At 37.2% G+C, this 16,632-nt stretch overlaps 2 protein-coding genes across 2 annotated transcripts; one reads left to right on the top strand and one right to left on the bottom strand.

Moving 5' to 3' along the window:
• Positions 1 to 28: 28 nt before the first annotated feature.
• On the bottom strand, positions 29 to 7,397 carry sv2 (synaptic vesicle glycoprotein 2). Its single transcript, XM_077711213.1, has 13 exons — positions 7,045 to 7,397; positions 6,130 to 6,222; positions 5,814 to 5,975; positions 4,835 to 4,997; positions 4,539 to 4,660; positions 4,297 to 4,460; positions 3,830 to 3,910; positions 3,112 to 3,201; positions 2,959 to 3,047; positions 2,768 to 2,898; positions 1,797 to 1,892; positions 1,552 to 1,711; positions 29 to 635 (listed from the first exon to the last, which is right to left on the bottom strand). Exons 1-13 carry the CDS (start codon positions 7,127 to 7,129, stop codon positions 452 to 454), a joined length of 1,620 nt encoding a protein of 539 aa, XP_077567339.1. The 5' UTR covers positions 7,130 to 7,397; the 3' UTR covers positions 29 to 451.
• A 237-nt stretch (positions 7,398 to 7,634) lies between these two features.
• Positions 7,635 to 16,351, top strand: snx1a (sorting nexin 1a). The gene is made up of 15 exons (XM_077711216.1): positions 7,635 to 8,125; positions 9,338 to 10,052; positions 10,157 to 10,299; positions 10,678 to 10,753; positions 10,875 to 10,918; positions 11,007 to 11,148; positions 11,213 to 11,291; positions 11,947 to 12,022; positions 12,121 to 12,234; positions 12,319 to 12,412; positions 12,486 to 12,691; positions 13,564 to 13,707; positions 13,780 to 13,860; positions 15,029 to 15,100; positions 15,171 to 16,351. The coding sequence occupies exons 1-15, from the start codon at positions 8,021 to 8,023 to the stop codon at positions 15,219 to 15,221; spliced, it is 2,142 nt and encodes a 713-aa protein (XP_077567342.1). The 5' UTR covers positions 7,635 to 8,020; the 3' UTR covers positions 15,222 to 16,351.
• The last annotated feature ends 281 nt before the right edge of the window (positions 16,352 to 16,632 follow it).

Here is a 16,632-nt window from a genome sequence, read left to right as displayed (position 1 = left end):
CTTAGAAGTGAAATTATTTGACAAATAATGACAGATAAAATTAAGTTTTATTTTCCAATAAGCATTGAAAAAATAAATACATAACAAAAAGAAAAATATAAATTCTTAAAATAGTAGAAAAATGGGTCGTTTTTAATGATAATTTATAGTTTAGGAATGTTAATAACTCGCAATAAATGTCCAATCTATTTGAAATGGGAGGGATGGCAACAACAACAAAAAATGTTGCCATCCTCCCAATCCAAATAGATTGGACGCCAATCACCGTCAATGAATGTTTTTCATCACTAAATGTTCCTTTTGAAGCTATTTTTTTTAGCCTGGGCTGAGGAGGCGGGGCTAAAAAATCCCTGCTACCCACCAGGTTTATAAACCACTAATGGGAGTGAGTATGGCGTCATGTTTTTTTGTTTTTCTTTAAATATATTTAATATATTTTGACCTAAAAAGCTTAAGCGAGCTCCGTCTGCTTGCTGCGTGGCAAAAAAAGCGCTGCGGCACCCCCAGCGAGCAGCATAGCCGACACCAAGAGGACGGGAATGGCGCAGTCCGAGTCCAGTAGGTTGCCGAAGGCCACGTTTCCCATGATGGCCGCCACTCGGCCCGCACCCGTGAAGACGCCGAGTGCCGATGAACTGCAGGGGGGAAAAAACGCTGTCATTTGATTGGTTCATTTCGGAGGGCTGTCACTCAACATCCACGTTGAAAATGATTGTCAAATTTTGATTGTTTCCAGACACAAAAATCAGTAAGTATTCTTTTTTAAATTATTTTTAGTATTAGTATATTATAAGTAATAATCGCAAGTATTGCAATCTGTCCTATTTGTTATTTTTCTTTGTTTTTATCAACATTTTTTAAATTGAAAAAGTAGAAAAAAAATACATTTATTGAGTTTATTTAGTATTATTTTTTAAAGTATTTTAAATCTATACAAGTAGTAAAAAGACATTATTGGGAAGTGTGTAAATACATGTTTAAAGTTTCTTGATGCAAATGATTATCTTTTACATTTTTTATTTAAAAAGGGGAAAACATTTGTTTTTATTGACATTTTTTATAGTAGAAACGAAAACATTTTGATGTAGTCACTTTAAAAATAAATGTATAGAATGTATTCAGTACTTTTTTAAAGTATTTTAAATATGTATTACCAAGACATTGATATTCCATTTACATTTTATATTTAAAAACCTCCAAAAACACATTCATTTGGTATTTTCGTGTTTTTATCAAAAAAATGGTATTTTTAATCACAATCAATTCATACCTATATAATTAAAAGCACTTATTTTTTTAATTTATTAAATAATACCTTTAAATAAATAACAAAAAAATACTCATTTACATTTTAATTTTTCCGCAAAAAAAGGAACTAAAACAAAAATTTAAATAATACTATACTTAAAAAATCTTAACCTAAATATTCCCAATTTTGTCCATAGATATGTTGTTGACCATTTTTTTCAGCAAAAAAAAATAAGTTTGGGAAGCCCAGAATTTAGCACCCTTATTTGAAAAAATAAATAAATAAAAATAGTCCAAAATTACCGTAGCCGCGTTGGGTAAAGCTCAGTGGCCAAGACGTCGAGAGCGTTCCAGGCCACGACGGAAACGGCGCTGAACAAGCAGGCCAACGCCAAACTCTGACTTTTGTTCTTCACCACGTAGATGAGGAAGACGCTGATGGCCGACGCCAGCAAGCTTCCCGCTGCGGGCACACCACCGGCACCCCCGATGTAAGTCGGGTCAAAACAAGTTGGTAACCCAAGGTGCGGCGAAAGGGTCTCCCTTACACAGCAGAGGCTTCCCTCCCACGGCGTCCATGGCTAAGATGGTGAAGATGTTCCCGGGAAGGTTGGCGGCGGCCATGATGAAGCCCTCCTTGTAGACTGACAGGCAAAAACAGAGGTAATGTTAATAACTATAGATCCATTCAAATTAGCTTTTAGTTTTTAATTGAGATTTTTTATTACTTTTCAAATCCAGATTCAAAACATATCTGTTTCAATTCAATCCAGTTTTAGCCTTATGATTTTTTTATTTTGCTTTTGTAAACTTTATTTAGTAATTTGGTTTAATATAATTTTTTTTAAAAATGATTTTTTTTATTTATTATTATTATTATTATTATTATTATTATTATTATTATTATTATTATTATTATTATTATTATTATTATTATTATTATTATTATTATTATTATTATTATTATTATTATTATTATTATTATTATTATTATTATTATTATTATTATTATTATTATATTATTACATTATTATGTTATTATTAAATTATTAGGAGATTTTTTACTTGAAAAATACATACATTTGAGAATATTAAGGTTAAGTATATAAATATTTATTTTTTTCCCTTTTTGGGCAAATAAAAATGTAAATAAGGGTTTTTAATAATTATTTTTATTGAAGGTATTCTTTAGTGAATTAAAATAGATGTATTTACTTTTATTTACATAACAAATGAATGGATTAAAATATGATAAATATACAAATATTATTTCCTCAGATTAAAAACAAGGAACAATTTAAATTTAAAAGATGTAAATGATAAAATAGTAACTATTGAGTTAAAAGCTTAAAAAAATTGTTTAAATAATTTGTATTACAAAGTATATAGCATTCACAGTAAGGCTGCTAGCTTAATGCTAACAGAATAGTAAACAAATTTCCAGCTATCATGCCACACCCCCAAAGTGAACGCAATTGACTAATCACAATATAAATATAAATATATATATATTACGCACCAATAGTCTTGACGGGGTAGCAACTTTGGTTCCTCTGCTCAGCCGAGGAGGCGGAGACATTGGCGCACGGGGAACCGCCCACTTCCACGCGTACAAACAGCTCGGGGAACCACATCCACATGCCGTAAAATCTACACAAAGCCGCTCATGTTATTTTCCCGTCACTCGGCAACCTTCGAGTGTTTTCTTACCCGAAGGAAATGCAGTAAAAGATGATGAGCAGAATGAAGCTTCTGGATTTGAGTTCTCCGTCAAACATCTGACAAACCGGTGCCACGCCCTGTTGTAATAACACACTTATTAACGTTTTTTTGACTCCATGGCGGGGCTTCTTTCTGGCTCACCTTTTTCAGAATGGCGCCGAGTCGTCCACAAGGGGTTGTGGTTCGAGTCTGGCGGGATCTCTGGGGGGCGCTCACGTGCAGAGAGAAGGCCTTAAAAAATGAAAATAGGTCAGAGGTCAAGTATGGCATCTTAATATCCTAATTTGTGGTATGTTGCCTTATTTAATTGAGTCTGGTCTAAAATTTAGTGGCTCCAGAGCCACATGTGACTTTTTCAATTGTAATTGGGAGCTTTTTGTAGGTCATATGTCAATATTGGGGTCCACATGACACAAAATGAGCGCGACCGGACCTTTGGTCGCCCCCGGACGTTTGGTCGCCCCCGGACGTTTGGTCGCCCCCGGACGTTTGGTCGCCCCCGGACGTTTGGTCGCCCCCGGACGTTTGGTCGCCCCCGGACGTTTGGTCGCCCCCGGACGTTTGGTCGCCCCCGGACGTTTGGTCGCCCCGGACGTTTGGTCGCCCCGGACGTTTGGTCGCCCCGGACGTTTGGTCGCACCGGACGTTTGGTCGCCCGGGACGTTTCGTTGCCCGGACGTTTGGTCGCCTGGGTGAATATAATTTTGAGAGCTGGTTTCAACAGTAAACTCTGTCCGGCGACCAAACGTCCAGCGACCAAACGTCTGAGTACCCAAAATGAGACGTCTAGAAGTTTATAGAAGCCGTTTTTAACATAATGCAAGCTGTATCTGTTAATAATTTTAATGTTTTTACATACCGGAGGAGACACTCCTTTCCCGCGTACGTTGAGACGAAACATCTGGCGGAAGACCTGGATGGCTTCTTTTTCTCGACCAGCCTGGAAGGAAATAATTCATTTAGCTTCAAGAGAAATTTTAAAACATGAAAATGGTCTCATTGTTGGCACTTTGTTTACAGAATTAGCAATCACGTCGCTAAGTCGGATGCTAACATTTAAATCATCACAGATGAAAGAAAAGCCTGGCGGCCCGCCAAGCTTATAAAACACTGCAATGCGTATTTTAAAGGGCGAAAAATGCAGAAAATAAAAAATATTAGCTTCAAAATACATTTTAAAACATGAAAATCGTGTCAATGTCCGCCATTTATTCACAGTACTCAAATTACACTTTTAACAATCACTTTGCTAAAAGTTGAACATTATCAAAGAAAAGCCTAGCGGTCCACCAGGCTTCTAAAACTTTTTTTTCCTTTTACAGATACCTCCATCAGGAACTTGGGACTTTCAGGCATAAACATCTTAAAGACAAACGCCGACGTGATGCTAGGGATTGAGCAGAGCACCACAAAAACTCGCCAGCTCTGAAAGTCCAATCGCCCCAAGGAAAAATGCGTCCAGGTTCTCGGGATCACCAACCAAGCCAGACCTCAACATAGGTAGAAAAACAAAAACAAAATAAATACCTTAACGTCCAAAATTCCCACCATATGCCACGTTTCGGTACCTGCCGCCAGAATATTCCCCGCCATCCAAAATGTGGCGAGCGCGCTGATCATGGCCCCCCGCCTCTTCCGGGGCATAAACTCGGAGAAGTACGAAAAAATGACAGGAATAGACCCGCCCACCCTGGAGAAAGGTATAGAAATACAGAAATCCCTCAAATATCACGGCTTCACTACATCACATTTTTTTCTGGCAGATTTTTTTTTGTTTTTCAATTACATTTTTTTTGTAAATTCATAAAAATGTGAAAATCTACGCTAAAACATTGTTTTTTTTGTTTGTTTTTGCTGTCCTTACCCGACACCGCTGATGAACCGGAGCAGGAGGAAGAGCCAGAAATATGGGGCGGCGCTAGCTAGCCCCCCGAAGAGGCCGTTGACGCTCAAGGAGACCACCAGGACGCTGCGGCGCCCCCTGCGGTCGGCCAGGTAACCCCACACATAGCCTCCCACCATCATACCTGGCGGAAAGGGAGATGGTTAGCTTACGGTAAGGGTGTCAGACTCGGGTTGGTTCGTGAGCCGCTTTAACGTCAACTTGATTTCATGTGGGCTGGACCATTTTAGATATAATATTTAATTTTTTTTTTTTTAAATGGATTTAAAGCCCTGAATATTCAATTTATTTATAGATCTAAAACAATTTTTATTTTTGCTTTTTTTTAAATATATTTTTAGATTTTCCAAAATTATTTTTAAACTAATTGGGAGCTTTTTGAAGATCATATTTTAGATATAATATTTAGATTTTTTTAAAAATAAAAATGGATGAAAATAACTTGATTAAAATCCCTGAATATTGCATTTTTTATAGATCTAAAACAATGTTATTTTAGCTTTTTTAAAATATATTTTTTTAAATTTTTACAAAATTATTTTTGAACTAATTGGGATCTTTTGTAGGTCACATTTTTGATATAATATTTAGATTTTTTAAAAATAAAAATTGAAAAGAGCTGGATTAAAAGCCCTGAATATTCCATTTTTTATACATCTAAAATAATGTTTATTTGAGCTTTTTTAAATATATTTTTAGATTTTACAAAATTATTTTTGAACTAAAAACACAGAAAAAAATGATTAAAAAATGACAATTATTGATGTAAAAGGGGGAAAATCAGGAAATGTAATATACATCTATACTCTTCATCTTAATTTGATCCTAAAACAGAAAGTCAGCACTCATGATTTACTTTTCCGGGCCACACAAAATGATAAGGCGGGCCAGATTTGGCCCCCGGGCCGCCACTTTGACACATGGGAGTGCCTGGACCCACCTAGGAAAATGGAGGCGGTCAGCAGACCCATGTCGGAGGAGCTGAGTAGGAGGTCACAGCGGGCTGTGGGCAGCAGGAAGGAGACGCAAACAATCTCCACCGCGTCACTGGCGTTAGCCCAACCACACGCCAACAGTAGAAGCCAATGGAATAGGCCGAAGCCTATAGAAACGACAAGTTTTTTTGGTGGAACAGCTTAAAATGTGAATTTTAAAAGAAATGTTATCATATAGAAACAGCTGTCAAATCTACTGGTGCCACGCCTTCGCTATCGTAATCGTTATCATTCCCAAGATGGCTTCCTTTTACTACTTACCCGATGCTTCGACCGCTTCTTCGTATGTTAATCGGGCGCCGTCGTTGTCATCGCGCGGGGTGCTTGAGCTGCTTCTTTGAAATAAGGTTTCATCTGGAAATAAATCAATCAGAAGGACGTTTAGAATCGAATGTTTGCTATCCTTTTATGGTATGCATAAATGTAGAAACATATTTCTGGAGGTTTTTTGGGGTTTTTTTTTTCTCGTCTTATGACTTTAAGAGAACATTCCGGTACTTTTAGAAAGGGGAAGTTACAGATTGTCAAGTTATACAATAGTAAAAGAAAGTGAGAATGATAGTTATGATTCAGAATTTAAGCAACATTGTTGCATTAATAATATAAAAAAGTAATACACTTTGAAAATATAATTTTAAATGGGTAGCAAATCACTGGCAGTGAGTCCATTATATTGTTTTCAAGATTACAATAATTAATTATCATTATCAATGGTTAATTAAAAGTAGTTTGTAAAAAGTATCGTTTTAAAGGACTGTTGAATGCGTCGTTTAAAATAGCATTAGCAGAGTAAAACACAATTAAACACATGATTACTTGAACCCAGTGCAAAATTATTGACTGCAAATGATTTTGTAACGTGAAACTTAAAGAACTTTGCAGTTTCAGCGAGGAAAAAACACGATTATTATCACAATAATTACAATTTTATTTTTGCAAAAAGTTTAAAAATAATAATCTGACAAACATTCGTTACTCTTTCTATGATTAAACACTGAATTTATAAAAATAATTTATTTAAATTATCTGCTTTGAGCTTTGTAAACACTGCGGGGCAAAAAAAACTTTATTGGTAAATTCCCAGTGAACAAGACGTGAGCTATATAGTTGGGAATCAGTCGTTATCGATTGTAATGGTAACAGCCCGTTAACAGGTGAGCATCGTCATATTTGCACCTTCACTGGAGTCCAACTCCTCATCGGGAAGCCGACGTTTCGCCGTAAGAAGCGGCTCTTCGTCGTTCGAACTGACAGATGGCATCCCCAAACGCGCTTGTCATTAGCCGTCCGATGAACTTCTCCAAGTCATTGTTAACGTCCAAGCCGCCCCGTTAGCGTGATCCCGTGACCCGAGAACTCGGGTGTTATCTTGCTAATGGTTTCGATATGCTAGCGAGACCGTGAACCCACCGGAGTTGTGGGAGGCAGAAAAACACAAGTATGGCCAGTGACGGATTCAGGCGCCATGTTGTTACCTACACGCAAAAAATGCAATGACGATGTTTACGTGTACCAAACACTTACATAGGACGTTAAAATAGGATACAGTGCAACAGGCTTTTTTTACAAATATGACAAAACACAACTTTTTGCTTAATATATTTTAGAGAAATATTTGTATTTTTGTCCTTAATTTTCTCTCTCTTTAAAAAAATATATGAAATAAATGTTTTATTTACAATAGAACATTAGCAACAATATGGCGTCTCTCAACCACGTGATGTCAATTTAACCAATGCAAATCGTTTTGATACGTAAGCGGGAGGTGTGTCCTGTCCAGAAAACCGGTGGGATCGGAAAAAAACGGAAGTGGGGCTAACAGGAAGTGAAGCTATGTGGCAAGTTGGCAGGAGCTAGCTAGCTTGCTAATGAGGAAACCAGGAAGTTAAAAGTGACAGCGGCGGTTAACTAGCGTCGCCTCCCCCGTCTTCTTCCCCCTCCTCCTTCCTCACGCCACTGCCGACTTCCCTGTCACTTTTTGGAGCACTTGCACCGTGCCCCAGGCGTCACTTTTCACCGCCGTCTCTCTCGCGCTCGCATGGGCAGCGAAGAAGTCAACATTATCTCCCGAAAAGCATCCACTCGCTGCGGTCAGTCGTAACTAATCTCCCTCCGCGCTTGTGCGTTAAGTTTTGTTTTAAGCGAATTGAAGATGGCGACCAGCTCGGAACGTTGTCCACCACCGTTCCCAGATTCCGGGGACGTCGCAGGCCGTGGCAGCGATGAAGACGACGGAGAAGAGCTCTTCGCTAGCGTGGTATGTCCCCAACTTTCCCTGCATTCGTCCCCGTTTTACCTCTGCACCCTGTTCACTCAATTAGCCATAGCATTGCGCGAGGAAAGCTCGGCACTACTTTTCCACCTCTCGTGTCGTATTTTTTTTTAAAGTTTTATTCCTATGTTCGCTTTAACGTGTTAAAAGTTAGTTTATTCATCTTTTTTTATGTTCTAACGTCAATCTTTTAAAGGCCTGTGATGTTTCTGCTTTGTGTAGACGAGAAACCTCCTTTGGCGCTGTGCGTAATAGTTGTTATTGTTTGAAATGTTTGTTATTATGGAGTTCGTTCAGCGTGACTACACAAAGCTAGGCGTATTAATTTGACGGAATTGTTACTTAAATGGAGATTTTAAAGGAGGGGGGGCTCTTGTCATGTGAGTGGGTACAGGTCACGTGGTTAGAACCCGGATGTTTTCCCTTCAGTCAAAGTTCAGGAGGAAAAAAAGGGCAATTTGGCAAAAAAGCTTACTCAGCAGCTTTTTCAAATACCTCCACTACAAATGTGCTAGCTTAAGCTTTTTTTGTTATGGCTTTCATTTGGAAGCCGTTACAATCACTTTAAAGTTTTATTTAAAGGTAAAAGTCCAAAAATGAGTGGAGAGATTTAATGATAGAAGTAGGAGTAAGTATGTATGACTAAAGGACTCCCCGACCAATCACTATAATTGTGATAAATATTATTTTTAAGACACCCTTACAGTTATGAATAAAAAATCAAGGTAATCAAGTTGATTGATGCATTTTTCTGGGATGAACCACCTGTTAATGTGCATTAAAATCAACATCTATGAGATGTCTAATAGAGAAAAGATTTATAGCTGACCATTTTTAGGTCAACAATAATTCATTTTTTGGTCAGTTATAATTTTTTCCTTCCTGATGCAGACAAGATTTATAGATGACCATTTTTAGGTCAACAATAATTATTTTTTGGTAAGAGTTATAATTTTTTTCCATCCTGATGCAGACAAGATTTATACATGACCATTTTTAGGTCAACAATAATATTTTTGGGGTAAAAGTTATACTTTTTTTCCATCCTGATGCACTATTTCTCATTTTTCTCATTAGTGCCAATGAAAGGAGAATCTAAATTTCTACTTTCACGCCAAAGTAGAAATTTTGATTTTCCTTTCAGCCAATAAATGCCAAGTTATAGTGATTATTATTATTATTTTTTGGCGCCCCCAGAATAACTCCTCCCCAAGCGAAACACCCTCCGCCAGCCAGCCCAGCGACGAATTAATCACTCCTTCCAGCGAGACGGTGAGCGACCCCATCAGTAGCGGCTCGGGATCCAAAACGCCTAGCGAGCGCTCCGACGAACTCGACGACCTGACCGACAATTGGATGACTCCTTCCGTATCGGCCGAATCCAAAATCCAAGAAAAACCCTTTCTGGAAACCCCTCTTCACGACGATTTCGTCGACCTGTTGGGAAGCGAAACCCTAGTGGACGCCGGCGAAATTGCACCCCTTCGCGAAGCCGATAACTCCAAGGGGGAAGTTGAAGAAACGGCACCACTTTTAAATCTGGACTCGACCCAGGATCCCGTGCCGCGTCCAACCAATCAGATAGCGGACCCTCTTTTGGACCTTTTCGACGATCCCGCGCCAATAAGCGCCCAGTCGAAGGATCTGTCGGAAATCGAAGGCAGCGACCTATTCGCCGACCCACTGGCGATCAAAGTCGCCGTCTCGCCACCGCCGAAAAAGAGTCTCTTCGACGAACCCGACGAAGATCTTTTCGGAGAGAGCGCCATCGCCGAGAAAGACCCGCCTCTCGCCGACCGCTTCCCACCGGAGCGTCACCATGGCGCCATCTTCACGGAGGAAGTCGACGCCCCCCAGGTCAATGCCAAAAGCAATGGAGTCCATGCGGAAGAAAGTGCTGATATATTTGCTGGTGAGTCTTTTTTAAACCATCACGTTTTCCTATTGTAACGTATTGGCCCGAATGTAAGACGGTGTTTTTTTGCGTTTCATTTCTCTGACGGCGTGGTCCCGCAGACGCCACGGTGGAGCTATCGCTGGATAGTCCTCGCAGCGAGAGGAAGAAGGACATGGCCGCCAGACCTTCCGTGGCTGCGCCCGTTGTTTCCAATGTGGCCACTAAGGCGCTGGCGGCGGCGGCGGTGAACGTGCTGGAAGAAGTGAGTCGAATTTTGAAAGATGTTCACTTATTTGGAAGGAAATTTACTGCTGTGTTTTCTCTTGCGCCCGCCCACATGAATCATGAAATGTTTTGAACTCCTCCCAAACCAAAAAAATGTTATTTTTAAATTTTATCCTCATGGAATTTAAACAAAAATATTATAGAATAGCAATATATAGTTAGCTTTATTCACATATTTAACATTTTAGTCTGAAACAAAAGACCCAAAGTGCATCCATTGTTTATAATCTGTATTGATTTGCCATAAATTATCATGAGATTTAAAGCTTCACCATAAATTAAGTGCACACTTATAAATACTCATAAAAAATAAACTTTATGACTTGTTCTTCATGAAAACCTTAACCTTCTGCAGCTAGACGACGACGAGGAGTCCGAGTTGGAGGACAAATTCGACATCAACGTCGCAATTGGCGAGCCCGAAAAAATCGGTGAGATTCCTTCTATTCACAACCTGTAAAAACCAGACAAAAAAAATATTTCACCATAAATATCATTATCATTTTATCATCCAGCATTAACTCTATAAAATTCATTATTAATGTGTTCCAGGGGATGGCATGACTGCCTATATGGCCTACAAAGTGTCCACTCAGGTAATATTTGAGAGAAAAATACACATTGTGATGGAAATATATAAGAATTATTAATCAAGTCAATAAAAAATAAATGTGTATGTCATAGACGACACTGTCCATGTTCCGGAACAAGACGTTTACCGTGCGTCGGCGCTTCAGCGACTTCCTGGGCCTCTACGAGAAGCTCTCGGAAAAACACGGACCCAACGGTCTCATCGTGCCTCCTCCGCCGGAGAAGAGCATTCTGGGTAGGCCCCGCCACTCGGAGGCGCCAAACCTCGGGCGTCTTTGACCGCCACATCTGGCCTGCAGGTATGACCAAGGTCAAGGTGGGGAAGGAGGACTCGTCTTCTGCCGATTTTCTGGAAAGAAGAAGAGGCGCTCTAGAGAGGTGACATAGACGTCTATGGGTCAAATCTAGTATTTAAACCAAGGGTGTTCGCGGGCCGCTATAACGTTAATTTGATTTCACGTGGGTTGGACCATTTTATATAGAATATTTAGATTTTTTTTTTTAATAAATGGATTAAAAGAACTGGATTAAAAGCCCTGAATATTCAGTTTTTTATAGATCTAAAACAATGTTTATTTTAGTTTTTAAATATATTTTTAGATTTTATAACATTATTTTTGAAGTAATTGGGAGCTTTTTGTAGGCCACATTTTTGATATAATATTTAGGTTTTTTTTTTATAAAAATGGATTAAAAGAACTGGATTAAAATCTCTGAATATTCCATTTTTATAGACAATGTTTATTTTAGCTTTTTAAAATATATTTTTAAATTTTACAAAATGATTTTTGAACTAAAAACAGAAAAAAATGGATTAAAAATGACAATTATTGATTTAAACAGGGGGAAAATCAGGAAATTTAATATACATCTATACTCTTCATTTGATCCTAAAACAGAAAGTCAGCACTCATCATTTACTTTACTGGGCCACACAAAATGATGCGGCGGGCCAGATTTGGCCCGCGGGCCGCCACTTTGACACCTGTGATTTAGACAGTGAAAGAAATAAATTCTGGTTTATATCTTTCAGATATCTTCAGAGAGTGGTCACTCACCCTTCACTCATTCAAGACCCCGACGTGCGTGAGTTCCTGGAAAGAGACGAAGTAAGAACAGCCTTTTTTAATGGTGACCACCAAAAATTTGATGGATGAAAACATGTAAAAAAAAAAATAAAAAAACATTTGTGCCTGTTTTTTTGTAGTTGCCCAGAGCTGTGAACACACAAACTCTTAGTGGCGCCGGCTTCTTGAAAATGATCAACAAAGCCACCGACGCCGTCAGCAAAATGACCATCAAGATGAATGAGTCGGACGTGGTGAGTTCAAGGACCCACAAAAAAATCGGAAAAAGCAGCTTCCCTTACATTAATGACTCTTTCCTTCCTTTTTTTGCCCTGCAGTGGTTCGAGGACAAACTACAGGAAGTCGAGTCTGCCGACCAACACTTCCGGAAGCTCCACGCTTTAGTGGAGTCGCTGGTTGTCCACCGAAAAGGTACGTAAGGTCGCCAATTTGACAACAACGACAGAAACAAGCCTTTTCTTAAATTTCCCCGTTTGCCCCAAAGAGCTTTCCACCAACACGGCCAGTTTCGCTAAGAGCACCGCCATGTTGGGTAGCGCCGAAGACAACACGGCGTTGTCGCGAGCTCTTTCGCAATTGGCCGAAGTGGAGGACAAGATGGAGCAGCTGCATCACGACCAGGCGGCTAACGACGCACTGGGATTTGCTGAGCTCATCGCCGACTTTATACGACTGCTCGGTGCTGTCAGGGTATGTGGAAATACAGTGTTCCCTCGCTACTTCGCGGCTCAGCCACCGCGGACTCAGAGCTTCGCGGATTTTTTGGGGAAAAAAGATAATAATACAAATATTTCATTGAAACAACATATTTTACAGTTTTTTTTTGTTATAAAATGAATTCCACTCTCTGTACCCGTATTCTATATGGTGTACTGTATACAGGGGGGTAAAAATAAATAAAATAAATACAAATAGATACAAATAGATACAAATAGATACAAATAGATACAAATAGATACAAATGGATACAAATGGATACAAATGGATACAAATTGATAAAAATAAATAAAAAATAAATAAAAAATAAATAAATAATAAATAAAAAATAAATAAAAATACATAAAGATAAATAAAAATACATAAAGATAAATAAAAATACATAAAGATAAATAAAAATACATAAAGATAAATAAAAAATAAATAAAAATAAATAAAAATAAATAAATATAAATAAAAATAAATAAAAATAAATAAAAATAAATAAAAATAAATAAAAATAAATAAAAATAAATAAAAATAAATAAAAATAAATAAAAATAAATAAAAATAAATAAAAATAAATGAAAATAAATGACAATAAATGAAAATAAATAAAAATAGATAAAAATAAATAACTTAATTAAAAGAAATTAAAAAAATATATAAAATATAAAAATTAAAAATATATATTTTTTGAATTAAATTCAAATTAAGCATTTTGAAGGGGAATCCCTACTTCGTGGAAATTCACTTACCGCGAGTGGTCCCGGTCCCCATTAACCGCGATAACTGAGGGAACACTAACACTGAAATGTGAAAATGTGGGCAAAAATTGCCAAAAAAAAAACTGCTGTTTCCATTAGAACTCCTTCGACCAACGTATGAAGGCTTGGCAACGATGGCAGGACGCACAAAGCGCGCTGCAAAAGAAGCGGGAGAGTGAAGCCAAACTGCAGTGGGCCAATAAGCCCGACAAACTGCAATTGGCCAAGGAGGAGATTAGTGAGGTAAGATACCCTCATTTCTATTGGCTTAATTTTTGTGGAAGGCTCAACCAGTCTGTTTGTATCCTTCTTCAGTGGGAAGCCAAAGTGGCACAGTATGAGCGAGACTTTGACAGGGTGTCGGCTACCGTGCGCAAGGAAGTGCTTCGTTTCGAGGTAAGTGTGGAAAATTAAAGAAAAAAATGTAGTTAAAACAATTATGACTGAATTGAGGCTTATATGCGCATAAATTAGACTTTCTTGAAGAAAACTGCAAGGTGACAAAGACCAAACAACAGAACGCTATTATTTCCAAATAGACAAAATAGAAATGGATACAATTTAGTTTGACATCTATGAAATAATGTTAAAAAATTAATTTTATATATTATATTGTTATTACTAGCTCAGGGTGCTGCCATCTTACAAAGACCGCTACAGACACTTCCTGGTTGTACTGCTCACATGACTTCTTTATCAAATTTGTCTACTTGCATGCAACACCCTTTTAGAAATCCAGCAGACAATCCTTCTGATTCATACAGTATCTCAGAAATATCACGTGCAATGGTTTTTATGAATATTTTCCTCTCAAAGTAACATTTGTGCTTCCTATTAAATCCATGAATATGGAGGAGGAAATTGTAGATCAGAGGGGCGGCTTATATGAGAGAAATTGTAAAATTTAACAATTTTAAGGGTTAGGCTTTTACGATTTTTATTAATATTTTCCTCTCAAAGTAACACATTTGTACTCCCTATTAAAACCATGAATATGGAGGTGAAAATTGTGAATCAGGGGGCGGCTTATACGCGAGAAATTGCAAAAATCCAACGATTTTAAGGGTGAAGCTTATACGAATTTTATTAATATTTTCCTCTCAAAGTAACATATTTGTACTCCCTATTAAAACCATAAATATGGAGGTGAAATTTGTTAATCAGGGCGCGGCTTATATGCGAGAAATTGTAAAATTTGACCATTTTAAGGGTGAGGCTTATACGATTTTTATTAATATTTTCCTCTCAAAGTAACACATTTGTACTCCCTATTAAATCCATGAACATGGAGGTGAAAGTGGTCAATCAGGGGCGGCTTATACGCGAGAAATTGCAAAATCCAACGATTTTAAGGGCGAGGCTTATACAATTTTTATTAATATTTTCCTTTCAAAGTAACACATTTGTACTCTTCATTCAAACCATAAATATGGAGGTGAAATTTGTTAATCAGGGGGTCGGCTTATATGCGAGTAATTGCCAAATCCAACGATTTTAAGGGTGAGGCTTAGATGTGAGTAATCCAGTCAATATTTGAGTGTTTTTTGCTATTCCTCTTCAACAGAAGGAGAAGGCCAGGAATTTCAAAAGACAGATTGTCAACTATCTGGAGAATCTGCTCAAGTCTCAGCAACAGGTAAGTTAAAAAAAATAGCTAAGGTCCCCTTTAAGAGCCACGTAAACCCACTCGGTGTGTTTCCACACAGCTGATCAAGTACTGGGAGGCTTTCTTACCCGAAGCCAAAGCCATCGCCTAAGGCAGACTCCGCCTCCCGTCTGTGGCGTGTTTTCCAGCCGGCCGGCTTCACAATCTAACCCTTTTTTTTTTTGGCTTCCTGTATATTTTTTTCCTCCTTCTCGTATAAACCTTGCGCCAATACTTTCTTACAAGAAAAGAGCCCAATGTCGCCACCTGGCGGACAAACACGACTCTTTAAAAGAAGGGACAAAGCCAAAATACACTTTTGGTCCAAAAGTAAGTCAAGTTTTTTTCTTTTGTCACTTGATTTTTTTTGTTTTTTGTGCCGACAAGAGGCATTTTTTGGTGAGATTTACTGTATAGAGAAAATATTAGAAAAATGTCTTCACAAGCGTGTGCCTTTGAAAAAAAATTTAAGTAAAAAAATAGCAGGAAGATTACAGAAAAATGGATTTGGAGATGGAAATTATTTGAATTTGTTACTGTTTAATGAACAAAAAAAACATAGGAAATTTGAGTGTTTGATACTTTGATCAGAACTAAAATGACCCACAAAAACTTGTTTTTTACTCCGAGAACACATTTTTAGAAATTAATAACCTAAAGTTAGGATAATAGACAAAAAAGCAAATGAAAATAGGAAAAATTAAGTGAAAAATATCGTATAAGGGTATAAAGTTGTTACGTTTACATGATTAAACTCACAATTGTATGAAAATAAATAGTCATTTTTAATTGAAAGTCTTGAAATTACAAAATTTAAATTATAATGTACTTTTATGAGAAAAAAGTCCAAATTTAAGAGATTAATCATAATATAACGATAGAAATAGTGTCAGTTTTGCATCGTTAAAGTCGACATTCATCCTGTAATATGTCAAGTTATGCAATTTAACCAATTTATTTTTCTAATACAACTTTGATCTCCGTAATATTACAACAGATGATTTTTTTGAGAAAAATCTGATTTTTTTTTTTCATGTAATGTGACATATGACTTAATAATTATGATTCCTAATATACTTTTTCCTTCTGTTTGGCCATAATACTTTTGTCTCAATAATAATTTCACATGCAAAAAAAAACACCATTTAGCTGCTTTTTATTCAATAACGCTTGCTACTATAAATAATTTAGCTTTTTTTCTCCATTAAGATAAACTTTAAAAAATATTTTGACAAATGCAGTTGTAGTCCGTTATTCATCAAAGACGTAAAATTAAATTAATTTACCGTAAAAAGCTCTTGTTTTTTTGCTTATTCTGATCAAAGTTTTCAATTCCATGATTGTTACAAATGTTACTTGTTTACATACCTTTAAAAAAAAATGCAAATGACAAATTTCCCTCATTTATCTTACCTTATTATGTATCTTTTTTTTTCTTGTACAATGCTGACTTTATTTTCTACACTTGTATTTTGTTGATTTATTTTTTTTTTTTTTGCTGTAAAATCTCAACTTCCTCCAAA

Source organism: Stigmatopora nigra, unplaced genomic scaffold (assembly GCF_051989575.1).
Source record: "Stigmatopora nigra isolate UIUO_SnigA unplaced genomic scaffold, RoL_Snig_1.1 HiC_scaffold_25, whole genome shotgun sequence".
NCBI classification, from domain to species: Eukaryota; Metazoa; Chordata; class Actinopteri; order Syngnathiformes; family Syngnathidae; genus Stigmatopora; species Stigmatopora nigra.
Note: the sequence above shows the minus strand (reverse complement) of the source record. Positions and strands in the feature narration are given on the sequence as shown.